General features: G+C 43.7%; 1 protein-coding gene and 1 pseudogene across 2 annotated transcripts in view; both read left to right on the forward strand.

Moving 5' to 3' along the window:
• LOC126195089 (putative inorganic phosphate cotransporter) overlaps positions 1–17,853 on the forward strand; it is a 378,205-nt gene that overhangs the window by 162,223 nt on the left and 198,129 nt on the right. Inside the window, exon 1 of one of the 2 annotated variants that reach the window (XM_049933552.1) lies at positions 7,466–7,650. The exons of the other annotated variant lie outside the window; for it this stretch is intronic. Within the exon in view, the coding sequence (XP_049789509.1) occupies positions 7,617–7,650 (34 nt within the window). The 5' untranslated portion in view covers positions 7,466–7,616. Of the gene's footprint in view, positions 1–7,465; positions 7,651–17,853 lie in introns of those variants that run through there. 2 annotated transcript variants of the gene reach the window in all.
• Positions 6,294–6,411, forward strand: LOC126195892 (5S ribosomal RNA; annotated as a pseudogene).

Raw genomic sequence — 17,853 nt, forward strand, 5'->3', positions numbered from 1 at the left:
TATCTTCTTTTCATCATTACTAAATTATGATATGAGTCTGTATCTGCTCCTGGGTACGTTTTACAATATAGTATCTTATTGCGAAATGTATCTTTCTCCCCATGATGTAATCCAGCTGGTATCTTCCTGTATCTCCTCTCCTTTTCCAAACATATTTCCTCCTCCAGGAAACGATCCTTTAATTTCGACCGATCCTTGTCTCGCACTCTGTTTACGGAGTCATTCGACGTCAACATGTTGGAGGGAAGCGTGTGGTTAGCAGACTTGTAAAAGAAAATTTTTAACTGTAGTTGCACGAGTAGGACTAAAAAATAATGTGTTCATTAATGTCAACACTAGTCAAGTATACTTATCCTATACACTGTCTCGTTCCACATAATTTCCACAAAAAATAATCGTTCGAATGACGTATGGAACATGTAACTACACTGATAGGCCAGAACATTAGAACCAGCTAGCTAATAGCCGGCATGTCCAACTTTGGCAGCACGGATAACAGCGGCGACGAGTGGCTGGCATGGAAACAATGGCGCCTTATCGCTGGAGGGAGTTGGCACCACGTCTGCACACGCAAGTCACCTAATTCGCATAAATTCCGAGGAGGGGGCGATGAGTTCTGACGCCACGTTAAATGACATCCCAGATGTGTTCGAGCGGGTTCAGTTCTGACTAGCTGGGGGGCCAGCACATCAATTGAAACTCGCCACTCTCTTCCTCGAATCGCTCCATCACACTCCTGGTCGTATGAAATGGCGCCTTATCTTGTTGAAAAATGCCTTGGGGAAACATGATTTTCATGAAGGGGTGTACGTCATCTGCAACCAGTGATGGTGCCTTGCACGAGCTCCACTGGACCGATGGATGCCCACGTGAACGTTCCCCAAAGCATAATGGAGCTGCCGGCAGCGTATCTTCGTCCCGCAGTACCTGAGTCAAGGAGCTGTTCCCCTGGAAGACGGCGGATTCGCGGTGAAGAAGGTATCAGAATTCTTCAGAACATGCAACTTTCTGCTCCTGCTCCAGCGTCCAGTGCCGATGGTCACGTGCCCATTTCAGCCATTGTTTTCAATATCGTGGTGTTAACATGAGAACACGCATGGGTCGTCATCCGCGGGGGCCCATCGTTAGAAGTGTTCGATGCACTGTGTGTTCAGACACACTTGTTCTCTGCTCACCATAGTTCGTCGCCTGTCCTGTTTTACCATTCTGCCCTGCGTACGACGTCCGTCATCTCTAATGTGGGGTGGCCGCCCAACTCACGTCTGGACGTGGTTGAAGACGTTCATGATAGCACTCCTGGAACACCCGCAAGTCGTGCAGTTTGCGAAATGCTCATGCCGCGCCTCCGACCCATCACAATCTGCCCTCAGTCAAACTACGATAGATGGCGCGCCTTCCCCATTCTACATCTACATCTGCATCTACATGATTACTCTGCAATTCACATTTAAGTGCTTGGCAGAGGGTTCATCGAACCACAATCATACTATCTCTCTACCATTCCACTCCCGAACAGCGCGCGGGAAAAACGAATACCTAAACCTTTCTGTTCGATCTCTGATTTATTTTATTTTGATGATCATTCCTACCTATGTAGGTTGGGATCAACAAAATATTTTCGCATTCGGAAGAGAAAGTTGGTGACTGAAATTTCGTAAATAGATCTCGCCGCGACGAAAAACGTCTTTGCTGTAATGACTTCCATCCCAACTCGCGTATCATATCTGCCACACTCTCTCCCCTATTACGTGATAATACAAAACGAGCTGCCCTTTTTTGCACCCTTTCGATGTCCTCAGTCAGTCCCACGTGGTAAGGATCCCACACCGCGCAGAAATGTTCTAACAGAGGACGAACGAGTGTAGTGTAATTCTACACACGGACCGCACACTCACTGATGCTAAATGCACCGTGCACGTGTCTGACTAGCAGTCATTCCTCGTCTGGTGACGCTGTTATCGCTTGGACGGGTTTACATCGACAGTGGTCATAATGTTCTGGCTGGTCAATGTAAGCAACCAATATCTCAGCAATTAATGTCGCATGACGTCCTTAAGCAGATTCTGTATTGTCTACATAGGCGCGAAGGCAACACTTTCCATCGAAGGAACATCCTTCACTTTGCTAGGACTCTCGGGTGATGTCCCACACAGTTTTATACCGTTGGGAATTTGGGAATTTATAAAAGAAAATTAATTTGACAAGTTTCTGAGAAAGTGTTTAATCGATTGTAGGAAAACCGCGAAAGCGTTTGAGGTGTGTCATTAAGCAAAATTGTTTAAAGTGAAGTAGGCTGATTAGATGAGAAATGAGGAGGTTCTCCAAAGAATCGATGAGGAAAAGAAGATATGGAAAGCATTAATTAGAAGAAAGGACAGTGCGGAACCCCAGAGTTATAAAATTGTATGTGAAATCGCCATGCCCACCTCATTCCATTTCCTTGATACCTCCTGTTGTTTTCTGACAATCTATCAATGATTTCGTCAACTTGTGTCACAAATTTCTTTTATTTCCTGTTCGATGAAGTACCTTCTCATTAGTTATCCGACACGTGCATGTAATCTCCAGCGTTTTTCTGCAGCCCCACGTTTCAAAAGCTTCTGTGCTCTTCTTATCTTTACTGTTTATCGTCCACGTTCCACTTCCATACAAGGCTACAGTGCACACAAATATCTTCAGAAAAGTCTTGCTAACACTTATATTCGATGCAAATTTTTTCTCATTTTTTTCAGAAATGCTTCCCTTGCTATTGTCAGTCTGCATTTTATATCGTCTCTACTTCGCCCTTCGTGAGTTACTTCACTGCCTAAATAGCAAAACTCATTTAGTAATAGAGTCTCATGACCTAAGCGCCTGTTTTAATTCAACTAAATTCCATTATCCTTTTTTTACTTCTGCTGATGATCAGCCTATAACCTCTTTCAAAACGCTGTCCACTCCGTTCAACTGCTCTTCCAAGTCATTTGCGATGTCACCTGCAATCTGTAGTTATATGATGCTATTTTTAAATAATATTTTGATATACACACTGTGAAATTGGAAAGGAGAATGGCTTACTTGTTGGTCCGTGCACGGTAGCAACACGTTCCAGAATGCCGCGCGTTGAAATGAGATTTTTCAGACGATCATATCTAGGTTTCTGTTGATAACATTGGTAAGGGATCAAGTGTTCGGTAAATCCCATGACCTAGCGACCATTTTGTGGCTATCAGAATAACTGGCATACTGAAACTACCCTACAGTGCAGGGTCAAAATTTAAACATTGCACACTTCCTTCAGTCCAGGCAAACTGAGCAAATCGGTTGGTTCTTTTCCATTAGGTGTGGTCTAAGGTGGATATTAGGCGGCTCATAAAAGCACCTTCTTTTGTCTGGGGTTCCTGCGAAAACACCGAAAAACGATGATTTTTGGTTATGAAAATTATGAAACGTGCCGATAGTCACTTCAGCAATTTATATTCATGGCATATCGTTGAAACTTTTACCGTGTTCTTCAGGTGAAATTCTCGGGGAACTTCGAATCTCTTCTCGATATCATCGCCCATTACCAAGATCAAAAATGGCTTCAGATGTCTCTGAGCACTATGGGACTTAACTGCTAAGGTATCAGTCCCCTAGAACTTAGAAATACTTAAACCTAACTAACCTAAGGACGTCACACACATCCATGCCCGAGGCAGGATTCGAACCCGCGACCGTAGCGGTCGCGCGGTTCTAGACTGTAGCGCCTAGAACCGCTCGGCCACCCCGGCCGGCGAATTCCTAAGATCCAGAGGTTCGAAATTACCGCACTTAAGCAGAAAACCGCAGAAATCTTTTTGTTCTGTGGGCCGCAATTATCTAAGTAATGAACTTTAGCAAACTGCTCAAATTTTAGCTGTACATTTTTTATACATTCACCTAGAAGCACCATTTTTCCGTTTTGGAATATCTTTATCCATTATCAAGATACACACGAAAAACTGTGATATTTGGGTACCAAAAGTACTTATTGTAAGAATGGTCACTTGGGGACCGTACATAGACTTGGAAGTCTGGAACCTCTCAGATTGGCAAACTAACACATGGGTATAGGGGAGAGCGCCTTTTTGGGCCGAAATTTTAAACATGTGAATACAATGAAAAGTTGGATTCTCCAAAATTTTTCAGCTGCCGAGGTATGGTGCAGAGAGTGGCAATGGGACATGCTGTAAATCAATAGAAGAGAAAGTAGACAGTGGGAGAGATACATAAATGGACAGTGGCAATGGGAGGTAGATGCTGAGTATGAAGGCTTACCTAAGGAGAGAGACTAGGTAAAAGGATTCGGAATGTTGTGCGTTAAAAGAGAGCGGATATGTTCGCTAGCGAAAACATTTGGTGAGGAAGGCGGAATGACCGCTTTTCTGTGATCCGATAGGAGCATTTTCCGCTGGTTCACATATGTAGATAGACATTTAATAAGAATCTCTTGTAAAAGAATGTGTTTCTATATATAAGCCCACTACATATTATACTAGGAGGATAATAAATGTTCAGTTTTATTCCATTGTTAGGAGAGGAGCCGCAGTCCCTGTTCCTGCACATGCACAGTCTGCAACATACTGCAGAACTACACACTCGGTGCTGTCAACTGATCACTGACGTCAATGTGCCACTCACGATGTGGTAGCCGACTTAAACAGACACGAGTACTTGAAGCGCAACTACGAAGACTAGTGGATGTGGACCAGAAACTCGTTCGTGTAAAATGGACTAAATGCACATTAAACTTTGTACATACCCGATCAAAAGTGTCCCACCATATCTGTGTAGTGGGAAATTAACTACTGAATGTCACGAGAGGTGGACCCGTCAATATAAAAGAAGGTGGGGTGTCACATTGTCAGTAGAAAAGCAGTGTCGGCATAATGGATCGATGACGAAAGTTCAGCGACTTCGAAGGTGGAACAGTCATTGGGTGCCACCTGAGTAACAAACCCATAATGGACATTTCAAAGCTTCTAAAGCTGTCCAAATCGACTGCGAAGTGAAAAACAAAAGGAACAACCACAGCTAGATCAAGACCAGATAGACCTCGTATACCGACTCATTGGGGCCGTCGAGCACTGAGGACGGTGGTTGCAAAAAAATTACATGAAACCAGCGGATGGAATGAGCAGAGACTTCCAAACTGCTGCCAGTAGTCCAGCTGGCTCAATTACTGTGTGTACGGAGTTAAAAAGAGTGGGGTACAGCTTCTCATAAGCATTTCTGTAGTCAATGCCAAGTGGAACTTGAGTCCGCCCCGATAGCTGACTGGTCAGCGTGACGAATTCCTTTCCTACGGGCCCGGGATCGATTCCCGGCTGGGTCGGGGATTTTCTCCGCTCAGGGACTGGGTTCAAAATGGCTCTGAGCACTATGGGACTTAACATCTGAGGTCATCAGTCCCCTAGAACTTAGAACTACTTAAACCTAACTAACCTAAGGATATCACCCACATCCATGCCCGAGCTGTCGCGCGGTTCCGGACTGCGCGCCTAGAACCGCTAGACCACCGCGGCCGGCAGGGACTGGGTGTTGTGCTGTCTCCATCATCATTTCATCCCCATCCGGCGTGCAGGTCACCCGATGTGGCGTCGAACGTAATAAGACCTGCACCAAGGCCCGCATGGGAACACCCGGCCAATGACGCCAAACGCTCATTTCCATTTCCAGTGTAAATTGAAGTGGTGTAAAGAACGCCACCACTGGAAGTGGATGACCAGACACGACTGATTTTGAGTGATGAATCACATATCCTGTGGCAATCCGATGGAATCACATATCCTGTGGCAATCCGATGGATGGTTTTGAGTTTCTCGAATGTCTGGAGAACGTTAACCGCCATCATGTAGAGTGCCAACAGTGAGGTGTAGAGTGGTCACTTTATGTTATGGTCTGTTTGCTGTGTTTATGGTGTGGTCCCTTTATTGTGCTTGAGAAAACACGAAATGCAAAAAGATAGGAACACATCTTACAACATTGTACACTGCGTTCAGTACATCAGTTCGGAGACGATTCCTGTTTGGAGGATAATGGAATGTAGTCGAATTAAATCTGGTGATGCTGAGGGAATGAGATTAGGAAATGGAACACTTACAGTAGTAAATGAGTTTTGCTATTTGGGGGGCAAAATAACTGATGATGCTCGAAGCAGAGAGGATATAAAATGTAAACTGGCTATGGCAAGGAAAGCGTTTCTGAAGAAGAGAAATTTGTTAGCGTCAAGTATAGATATAAGTGTCAGGCAGCCTTTTCTCAAAGTATTTGTATGGAGTGTAGCCATGTATGCCAACGGCCTTGCCGCAGTGGTAGCACCGGTTCCCGTTAGATCGCCGAAGTTAAGCGCTGTCGGGCTTGGCTAGCACTTGGCTGGGCGACCATCCGGTCTGCCGAGCGCTGTTGGCAAGCGAGGTGCACTCAGCCCTTGTGAGGCAAACTGAGAAGCTACTTGATTGAGAAGTAGCGGCTCCAGCCGGGAGAGCGGTGTGCTGACCACATGCCCTTCCATATCCGCATCCAGTGACGCCTGTAGGCTGAGGATGACACGGCGGCTGGTCGGTACCGTTGGGCCTTCATGGCCTGTGCGGGAGGAGTTTAGTCTTAGTAGCCATGTATGGAAATGAAACTTGGACGATAAATAGTTTAACAGGAAGAGAATAGAAGCTTTCGAAATGCGGTGCTGCAGAAGAATGCTGAACATTAGATGGGTAGGTGACGTAACTATTGAGGAGGTACTGAACAGAATTGGGGAGAAGAGGACTTTGTGGCACAACCTAACTAAAAGAAGGGATCGGTTGGTAGGACACGTTCTGAGGCATCAAGGGATCGCCAGTTTAGTACTGCAGGGAAGCGTGGAGGGTAAAAATCGTAGAGGGAGACCAAGAGATGAATACACTAAGCAGATTCAGAAGGATGCCACTGCCCACAGTCCCAACCGGAACGCAATTGAACTTAAGTGGATTGAGTTGCAACGCCAACTTCCTAAAGACCTCAGTGTCCAACACCACAACATTCTGAGGTCTCGATCCTTGAGGAAGACTGGACGGCCACGCCTCCACAGATATGCAGATACCTTCGTGAAATTGTCCCTAGCAGGGCTCTAGCCGTCCTAAAGGCGAAGGGTGAATACACACTATAATAATGCCCACTAATAAGTGTCCGAATACTTCTGATCAGACAGTGTGTGTTGGGAATGAGCTGAAGACATGGTACGTTGATTGGGGCCAATGTTGTGTGGCGCCAAGGTGTGCTGAATACTTGCCCCGCACTATCTGCACAGCGCACCACGTGAAGGCCGCGCCTCCGCGCTAGCGGGCCGGGCCCCCACTCCAGACTGGCTGGCTGCATATAAAGGCGGAGGACGGCGCGCCGCCGCCTCCCGTGTCTGGAGTGTCGGCGTGCGCAGGTGGCGGCGGCAGCGGCAGCGGTTGCAGTAGCGGCGGAGTCAACCGAGTGACCAGACTACACCGTCCCGATTCTGCCTCCCTCTGCCGTCCTGCCACACAACTGGCTACGTACCGAGACGCGGTGCACGACCACACGCTCCATTCACATCATCAGCCAGCACCTTCAGGAACTGTGGAACGGACTGACGACGTCTCGCCCCCAACATGCTGACTGGATGGAGAGCCGTCCTCGCCAGATGTGAGTAGACCTGATGCCCAGCGTGGTGGATACACAATACGTGCAAATGATGCTCCAGTGTTAACAGTCCTTTTGAAGTAGGCATGACAACAAGCTACCAGCGAATTCAAAGACGCGTTGTTACGATCTTAACAGGAAGGTGTTTTTTTTTAAATCAGCCCTCAGACTAGTTTGATGCGGTCCGCCACGAATTCCACTCTTGTGCCTTCTTCTTCATATCAGTGTATCATTTGAACCCAACTATTTGCTGGATGTACCCCAGCCTCTTCCCGGACAGTTGTTACTCTACACAGCACCCTCAAGAATGATGTAAGTTATGCGTTTATGTCTTACCACATATCCTTCCGTCCTTTCCCTTCTTCTTGTCAATGTACTCGACATATTCCTCTCCTCGTCGAATCTATGGAGAACCTCCTCACTTCTTATCAGTTCACCTAATTTTCAACATCTTTCTTTAGCATCACATTTCAAACGCTTCGATGATCTTTTCAGGTTTTCTCACAACTATTATTCACTTCTCTACAATGGAAAAATTCTTTTCTTCAAATAAAAACCGATGTTTGATATTATTAGTCTTCTTGTCACCGGAATGCCCCGTTTGCTTGTGCTAGTCTGCCTTTTTTTTGTCCTGTTTGCTTCCTCTCTTATTGGTATTTTGCTCCCAAGCTAAAAGAATTCCTTCAGTACGTCTTCGTGGTGCCAATTCTGATCTTAAGTTTATCATTTATGCTATTTCCGCAACTCATTACTTTCATCTTTCTTTGGTTTAGGTCCATAGCGTGTGCTGGCTAGACTGTTCATTCCATTCAATAAGTCATGCAATTGCTTCTCCCTTTTACTAAGGATAGCGAATTTATCGATGATATCCTTTCACCCCGAATTTTAATGCCATATGTGACCCTCTTTTTTAATTTTTGTCATTACTTCTTCGATGTATATGTTGACAGCAGGGGCTTAAGACTTCATCCTTGTCTTACACCATTTTTAATCAGAGCATTTTGTTTTTCGTCCTCCATTCGTATTGTTCTCTCTTGGTCCCTATACATATTGTACATTGCCCATCTTCCCCACGGTTTGTTCCTATTTTCTCAGAATTTCGAGCGTCTTGCACCATCTTACGTTGTCGAACGCTTTTTCCATGTCGACAAATTCTATAAACATGTCTCTATTTTTCTTAAGTTATGCTTCCATTATCAAACTCAACCTCGAAACTGCCTGCCTTTCCTAAACCTAAACTGATCGTCATCTAACTTCCTCAATTTCCTTTTTCATTCTTCTTCGTGGAGGTATAGCCTATACCAAGGTAGAAGAGAAATACTTGGGGATCTTAAAAGGGAATTTTGCAAGAAAGACGTTGTATTTCTCCCGAGACCCTGTTGGGTGCATCTATATCTGCACCTACATTTATTATTCTGCAATTCATATTTCAGTGTATGGCGGAGGGTGCACGAAACCTTTTTCAAACTATTTCTGTTGTGTCCAACTATCGAAAAGCAAGTGCAAAAAACGAACACCTAAATCTTCCTTGAGATACCTGATTTCTCTTGTTTCGTAACGTTGCTGGTTTCTCCCAGTGTAGGTGGGAGCCAACAAAATATTTTGACTTTTGGGGCAGAAAAGTTGCTGATTAATGTTTCGAGAAAAGATCTCACCATAACGAGAAACTCTTTTCTTTTAATGTCTGCCACCCTAACTTCCTTATCGTATCAATGACGCACTCTTCCCTCTTTCGCGATAATACGGAACGAGCTGTACTTCTTTGAACTTTTTCGATGTCGTCCGTCAATCCTGTCTGGGATAATCCGGAACAGGAGGAACAAGCGTAGTGTGGTCAGTATCTGTAGTGGATTGCTTGCAGCTTCTAAGTATTCTGCCCATAAAAAGCAGTCTCTGATTGGCCTTCACAACAGCATTTCCTGTGTAAAGTTTCCAGTTTAAGTCGTTAGAAACTGCAACCCTAGCTATTTACTTAAACAGACAACCCTTAAATTTGTGCCATTTGTCCTGTAAATTTGGAGAACCTGCTGTATTCGAAGAACATCATGCTGCCACCATTGTCTGTCTCGCGTGGGCGTCATAAGACAGATGAGATTACGTACGGATGCATACACAGTCATTCTTTCCTTGCTCAGCACGCAGATAAAATAGGAGAGTATATTGGTAATACTGGCACAATGTACCTACCTTTCGCCATTAACTCCACAATAACATGCGGAGTATGTATGTAAACATAGTTTCTTACCATCCAGTCCACGGATAGACTGCGTCGCTGATTGTAGTTTATAGGGCTCTGAGCAAGCTATTAGGCTAATTTTTTTGTTTATTGCATATTCTAAAGCACAGGGTAGGGGGCTGTAGAACCTATATTACTAAACGATTAACCTGGGTAACGGTCCCAGTTCCAGGGGCAACCAAAATTTGATTTTCAGCATTTCGTATAATTGTTGACCGAATTTCAAAATTTTAAATTTTTATTTGGTGTCTACTCAGTAAGAGGTATTAATTTATTTTATAGGTTTAATACAGTCAAACGAGTATTACAGCCAGAAACTGTGATTATAACTTCAGGCAGCACCGAGTCACTGCGCGCAAATTACGCAGCCTCTAATCACCCAGCATTTGAGAATGAGAGGACTTAGTGACTTCTATCAACTTTATACATAGTTTCAACCCTTTTAAACACTTTTTAGCCCGCATCTCGTGGTCGTGCGGTAGCGTTCTCGCTTCCCACGCCCGGGTTCCCGGGTTCGATTCCCGGCGGGGTCAGGGATTTTCTCTGCCTCGTGATGGCTGGGTGTTGTGTGATGTCCTTAGGTTAGTTAGGTTTAAGTAGTTCTAAGTTCTAGGGGACTGATGACCATAGCTGTTAAGTCCCATAGTGCTCAGAGCCATTTGAACCATTTTGAAACACTTTTTCTCGGTGACGTCTCCCACAGAAAAATGGAAAGAAAAAAGTTTATCACTTACTATATTTTCGCTGTTCATGCGGTACAACTGCAGCATCAGGTATAGCGTTTTAATTTATTATTTCTTTAGTACTAGGTTTATTCTCAATAGATTTGCAGATACCACCTGCATGTAGGTACATATAGCACTGAATGTACCGGCAAAACTATATCACTATGCGATACTTATAGTGAAACTTGTGTGAAACCGATGTTTTGTACGTGGGAGTTCCATAATTGAAATAAAAGGGGAGGGGAGGGGAAAGTTACGGTTACTAGTATCCATATAATGCGCCTCAAAAACAGGTTTTTTAGGATTTTGTAAGGTGGTCGCTTAGATATGGTGGGTTTACTAAGCCGACGCAAAAGATCCAAGACTGCGCGTATTGCTATGGAGCTATTCGTCGTGGGGCCGGCCTGTGTGACCGAGCGGTTCTAGGCGCTTCAGTCTGGAATCGCGTGACCGCTACGGTCGCAGGTTCGAATCCTGCCTCGGGCATGGATGAGTGTGATGTCCTTAGGTTAGTTAGGTTTAAGTAGTTCTAAGTTCTAGGGGACTGATGACCTTAGAAGTTAAGTCCCATAGTGCTCAGAGCCATTTGAACCTATTCGTCGTGGGAATTGGTGCGCGATGCAGTACGACTGCAGTTCTTGTGCTGTGCCAAGTTTCTTCAAAATCGTTCTTCTCAGTGGCAGCGGGTGTGCCGTTTACTGTAGATAGGTTCTTGCGTTCTACCGGAAGACAAGAAATGGCGGACCTTAAGAAAAACTAGGTGCAGAAATGGTTTGAGTTAAGGAAGAAATGTACTCAGACTTATATGGACTCAAACTGTATCAAATTTCAAAGCAGTAAGTATACAAATTTCTAGCGTCACTCTCAGTTCTCTCCCATTAACTCTGAGATGACCAATTTTGTTGAAAATTGTAGCAGCGTAATTACACAGTTGAAGCTATAAAAACAAGACCCTTAGCAATTTTAATAGTTTTGTGAAGTAGTATATGTTCGATATCCCCCACTATTGCAATCTGAAAATAAATTGCTGTTTCCCAGTATTCCGCCATTGAATCGAATCCTACAATTCACATTGCTTATTTAGAATATAGATAAACTGAACCTTTAACAGTAATTGTCAAAGACCAAATACAAAAACGTAATAAAATTGCTCTACTTTATATTACCGTGCTTCGGTGCTATGAATTGATTCGTCCCGGTCGAGAGTGATAAACTGCATATCCAAACGCAGTTATTAGTTTTACACTTTTCTAGAACCTACATCGTTACAGTATTGTTAAATATACAGAGATAACTCACATTGATCATCACATCTAACTACCTCCGTTCGTAAACATGGTCATTGGAGCTTAATGCCTCTACGCGAGTCTCTATTTCTCTGTTGGCTTTCGACATTTTTTAGATTTTTTTGAAACGGTTCGCAATTTTCTCTAGTAGTTCTATACACTAGAAATTTGATCTGTCTGTCACTTCTGGGAAATATGCAAAGTGGGAAAAACTCTGAAATACTCACTTGCTTCACATTTACAGAAATTACTGCTTTATACTATCGCGGCACTGATTAGATTAATCACTTCGTAAGGCTTACAAACACCTGCAGCTGATAACGACATTATCGATTGAGGCAATAAAGACAACACAGGTAGCTCCCCATTATCAAGGAAATGTGTAATGACAGATGTGATTGTACCTGTTATGTACATGGAGGCCCTGTATTCCTGAAGAATAACGTAAACGTAGGAAGTAGTCTCTTACCTGGCTGCTATTTCAGTGTGTGCGCCAATACTCTGCACGTCATACCTCGTCCATCATGGAGACATTGTGTTTAGTGATAACCATTGTGCGACAACAGTTCTAAGTCATTTGCATGTTTAAAAACAGGTCCCACGGAGCAGCATTTCTTTGTTGCTATCGTCTCGACGATGAGATTAATTTCATCCAATATGGCCGACACCATGTCGTTAATCGCAATATCTTGTGCTTTAAGCAGAAATAACTGCGAAAGATCTCAGCTTAGCACGATAATACATGTGGAGTGCACATGTAATGTATTAGTTACAGCCTACGCAAAAATATCAAGACCGCATCCCTGTTCTGGCGCGATAAATCACCAAATTTTGGATTGCTGTGTGCTAGTACTCTGTTACCTCATTGTGCGTTTAAGTCTGGTTGAACTAATGGGTGCGACTACTAAGTAGTATGTAGAACTGTACCCTTTTATAATCAACCGATTCATCTGATTTCGTGAAATCTATGAAGTTGAATTCTTGTGTTTCTTCCTGAAAGCAAGTGCAATCTTTCATTTTCGAAAAAAAAAAGTGGTTTACCTTAAGTTCCCTTATGTTCTCAATACAAACAAGCAGTTACATAATCGATTCAGTTGTTGAACAACGATTTCAGATAAATAAAAATGTAGAGAGAAGGGTTATCAGTAAGGGGACTCACATTGGTGAAAACACAAGATATGAAAAAACTGGTTAAAAATTTTAAATAAAGATATGATTACGTATCATAGCTCCTTATCCAACTAATATAATATGGCTCATTGTGGGACGTGAGCGATATGGGTACATTGCAAATATCAGTATTGTGAAGGCGTTCAAAATGCACTACCAGCATGATAACACCCACCGCAAGACGGCCACTGTGCGTCCACGAGCTGATGTTTCCAGTCACTAAACAGGGTACGCGCTGAGGCGTTCAGTTACAATATAAATATAATAGGAGAAAGTGTAGATAGTTTTCGAATTAAGAGATACATTATCGTTTAATTGGGATCTAATTATAAGAACCACCGGATAAGTATATTCAACATTCCATTTAAAAAGATACTCTAACAGCTATGAGTAACAGCTGTTAGCCTTTTGATAACGGTGTATTCTGTTGGTAGTGCGTTGGGCCAACGATTTCTCTGGTTGCAGTGGACCTAATTGTTTACTTCTCACGACGTGCCTTACGGCAGTAGTAAAATTACGAACTATGGTACGTTATACTAGTTTCTAAAAAAATGTTTTTTTTTATATATTTTGAGTTTTAAGTATTGTTCACTAATGCGGTGTGTAGATTTCATCTGGGAGATTCCATTCGGATCTGGCTCGGCTCTCTGTCTCGTAAGTTAGCGAGCAGACCGCGTGTCACGTACCCATTATAAACCACTAGAAGAAAGTAGGAATACAAATCCTTTTGCAACTAATACTATCTCAGAAATATGAAAAAGTCTGAATTAAAGAGAACTAGCTTCCGAAAGGTAAATCAGAAGCAACTGCATATATAAACGAATAATTATCTTCGTGGAGACATGGTAAACACCAGAAAATGGTACAGTGAAATAGGTAACTCTCTGTTTGAAAGCTACTGATGGAGACATTACTCTTCATTCACATTTACCTTATTCGTTAACTACAGTAGTCAGTGGAGTATAGTACCAATGACGTTGTAGACGATCATCTACATGCATATTTATATTTCACTAGCTGTCTTGTGGAATATGAGAGACTGCCAGCCGGAAGCTCTCCCCAGTTCCATTGACGGACGCGGCACTGGAAACTGACACCATTCGTGTCTCGTAGCACGATGCTTACTTTGCTGAATGCGAGCCATAATATTCTCTGTCTGATCACTTTGTAGCAGGTTCTCTGCTATAGCAACATACAGGAAGTCGTGCTTGCGAGGTAAATGGTCATTCGGTATTCAGACAGAATCGTTAATTGACCTTATTTAACTGCTTCCAATACAAAAATTTGCCTAATCACATGACTAATTATCTTATGTTACGTACTTAATTTGACGCTACATACTTGACTTACAACGTCTGTCACACGCTTTCCATACTTACGAACAAGATTTACTTTATGTTTTTAAATTTTTACTTTCCTCACTGGTTTTATCTGCTTCGACTTTATCTTTGACTTACTTGCCCATTTTGTATTTTCCCAATGGGCTGTAATAAGGAAGCACATAAATGTGTGTGAATTTCTAAGGGTCTAATTTCTGCTGAGGTCATCAGTCGCTAGACTTAAGCACTGCTTAAAATAACTTATGCTAAGAGCAACACACACACCCATGCCCGAGGGAGGACTCGAACTTCTCGCGGGAGAGGACGCGCAATCCGTGACATGGCGCCTCAAACCGCGCAGCCACTCCGTACGGCATAAGTACATCGATGTTGCATTTCTATACCCTTTGACTGTATGTGGTGCAAGTACATTCTGGGAATTCACAAAATTTATTAACGTTATAAAATTGGTCTGTTAGCTAGCCGCAGATGAAGAGCGGTAATTCCCAAAACTGGTCCTCTGAATAAGTATGAAAAAGTAAAAGAAAATTAAACAAGCAGCCGTTGTCCACGCTTACATGCTAACAATGACTTTTGCCATGTAGATTTCTTTGTTTGCCCGAAGATGCTTGTCAACAAGTGTGTCACGCTATCTTAGTACGGTGTAAGTACTTCGTATACACAGCCATAGTCACATTTGAAATCCACAGCCTTTGTTTACTGGCAGCTCGTCTCTGTAATATGATCCGTTGCGTGGGAACAAGGAATTATCAATTTGGGAAGATGTAGAATCTAAGTAATCGCTGATTCGAGCTTGTGTGAAATACAGCTGAGCTCTAAAATGAATCTTTTTGACAGTTTCACTAAAAAGATTCTCGGTAAACAAGCGAGGCTTGTAGCAGTGACCGAAACGTTGTGAAATATTACAACACGACGGCACCGTCATTTATTTTTACTGACCAGTATCTGCGGACGACATTGCCTGACAAAAAAGTGAAGAATCCAGAAGACACAGTCGGATGTCGACGTAGATTCCTGCATGTATTCATCATCGGCGGGTATGTAAATGATTAGAGTTGCAATTCTCTGTGAGATGTGGACTAGTTACTAGAGTGCATTAATGTTGTTTGTGTTTAGTGTTGTTAACAGTGGTGGCAGGGTATATAAGGGACATGAACAGCGTCAGAATGCTAAGTGACCTCAGTGAAGGACACGGACATACCGCGCTAAAAAGAGTTTGAAAGCGGCTCCATTGTGGGTCTCCATTTGGCGAGCTGATCACATTGTGCAACAACCAGATTTTTGGAGCATTCCGGTGTGACAGTGGCCCAGTGTTGGACCGCATGGCTGCGTGAGGGCAGGCAGGCATACTCGTCGTCAAGGCTACAGTCGACCATATCTGACTACCACAAGGGTGAAACGCCGTACTGTGCGCCAAGCGCTTTGCAAGTCCTTCATATCTGCGCCTGCCGTCCGAGAACAAGTGATGGACTCCCTGCTGTATTCTGTGTAACCTGGCACTGTTGACCAGACCCTACATCTACATCTACATACATACTCCGCAATCCACAATACGGTGCGTGGTGGAGGGTACCTCGTACCACAACTAGCATCGTCTCTCTCTGTTTCACTCCCAAACAGAACGAGGGAAAAATGACTGCCTAGATGCCTCTGTACGAGCCCTAATCTCTCTTATCTTATCTTTGTGGTTTTCCGCGAAATGTAAGATGGCGGCAGTAAAATTGTGCTGCAGTCAGCCTCAAATGCTGGTTGTCTAAATTTCCTGAGTAGCGATTCGCGAAAAGAACGCCTCCTTTCCTCCAGAGACTCCCACCCGAGTTCCTGAAGCATTTCCGTAACATTCGCGTGATGATCAAACCTAACAGTTACATATCTAGCAGCCCGCCTCTGAATTGCTTCTATGTCTTCCCTCAATCCGACCTCATAGGGATCCAAAACGCTCGAGCAGTACTCAAGAATAGGTCGTATTAGTGTTTTATAAGCGGTCTCCTTTACAGAGGAACCACATCTTCCCAAAATTCTACCAATGAACCGAAGACGACTATCCGCCTTCCCCACAACTGCCATTACATGCTTGTCCCACTTCATATCGCTCTGAAATGTTACGCCCAAATATTTAATTGACGTGACTGTGTCAAGCGCTACACTATTAATGGAGTATTCAAACATTACAGGATTCTTTTTCCTATTCATCTGCATTAATTTATATTTACCTATATTTAGAGTTAGCTGCCATTCTGTACACCAATCACAAATCCTGTATAAGTCATCTTGTATCCTCCTACAGTCACTCAACGACGACACCTTCCCGTACACCACAGCATCATCAGCAAAAAGCCGCACATTGCTATCCACCCTATCCAAAGGATCATTAATGTAGGTAGAAAACAACAGCGGACCTACCACACTTCCCTGGGACACTCCAGATGATACCCTCACCTCCGATGAACACTCACCATCGAGGACAACGTACTGGGTTCTATTACTTAAGAAGTCTTCGAGTCACATTCTTAGGAACCAATCCCATATGCTCGTACCTTAGTTAGGAGTCTGCAGTGGGGCACCGAGTCAAACACTTTCCGGAAGTCAAGGAATATGGCATCCGTCTGATACCCTTCATCCATGGTTCGCAAGATATCATGTGAAAAAAGGGCGAGTTGCGTTTCGCAGGAGTGATGCTTTTTAAAGCCGTGCTGATGCACGGCAGCAACTTCTCTGTCTCAAGGTTCAAATGGCTCTGAGCACTATGGGACTCAACTGCTGTGGTCATAAGTCCCCTAGAACTTAGAACTACTTAAACCTAACTAACCTAAGGACATCACACACATCCATGCCCGAGGCAGGATTCGAACCTGCGACCGTAGCGGTCGCGCGGTTCCAGACTGAAGCGCCTTTAACCGCGCGGCCACTCCGGCCGGCTCTGTCTCAAGGAAATTCATTATATTCGAACTGAGAATATGTTCGAGAATCCTGCAACAAACCAATGTTAAGGATATTGGTCTGTAATTTTGAGGATCCGTCCTTCTACCCTTCTTATATACAGGCGTCACCTGCGCTTTTTTCCAATCGCTCGGGACTTTAGATTGGGCAAGAGATTCGCGATAAATGCAAGCTAAGTAAGGAGCCAATGCAGTAGAGTACTCTCTGTAAAACCGAATTGGAATCCCATCAGGACCTGGCGATTTATTTATTTTCAACCCATTCAGCTGCTTCACAACCCCAGGGATGTCTATCACTATGTCCTCCATACGGGAATCTGTACGAGACTCAAACGGCGGTATGTTTGTACGATCTTCCTGCGTGAAAGATTTCTCGAATGCTAAATTTAAAATTTCAGCTTTCATTTTGCTGTCTTTCGTTACCAGGCCAGGCTGACCAGTGAGTGACTGGATGGAAGCCTTCGACCCGCTTACCGATTTTACGTAAGACCAGAATTTCCTTGGGTTCCT

Source organism: Schistocerca nitens, chromosome 7 (assembly GCF_023898315.1).
Source record: "Schistocerca nitens isolate TAMUIC-IGC-003100 chromosome 7, iqSchNite1.1, whole genome shotgun sequence".
Lineage (NCBI taxonomy): Eukaryota > Metazoa > Arthropoda > Insecta > Orthoptera > Acrididae > Schistocerca > Schistocerca nitens.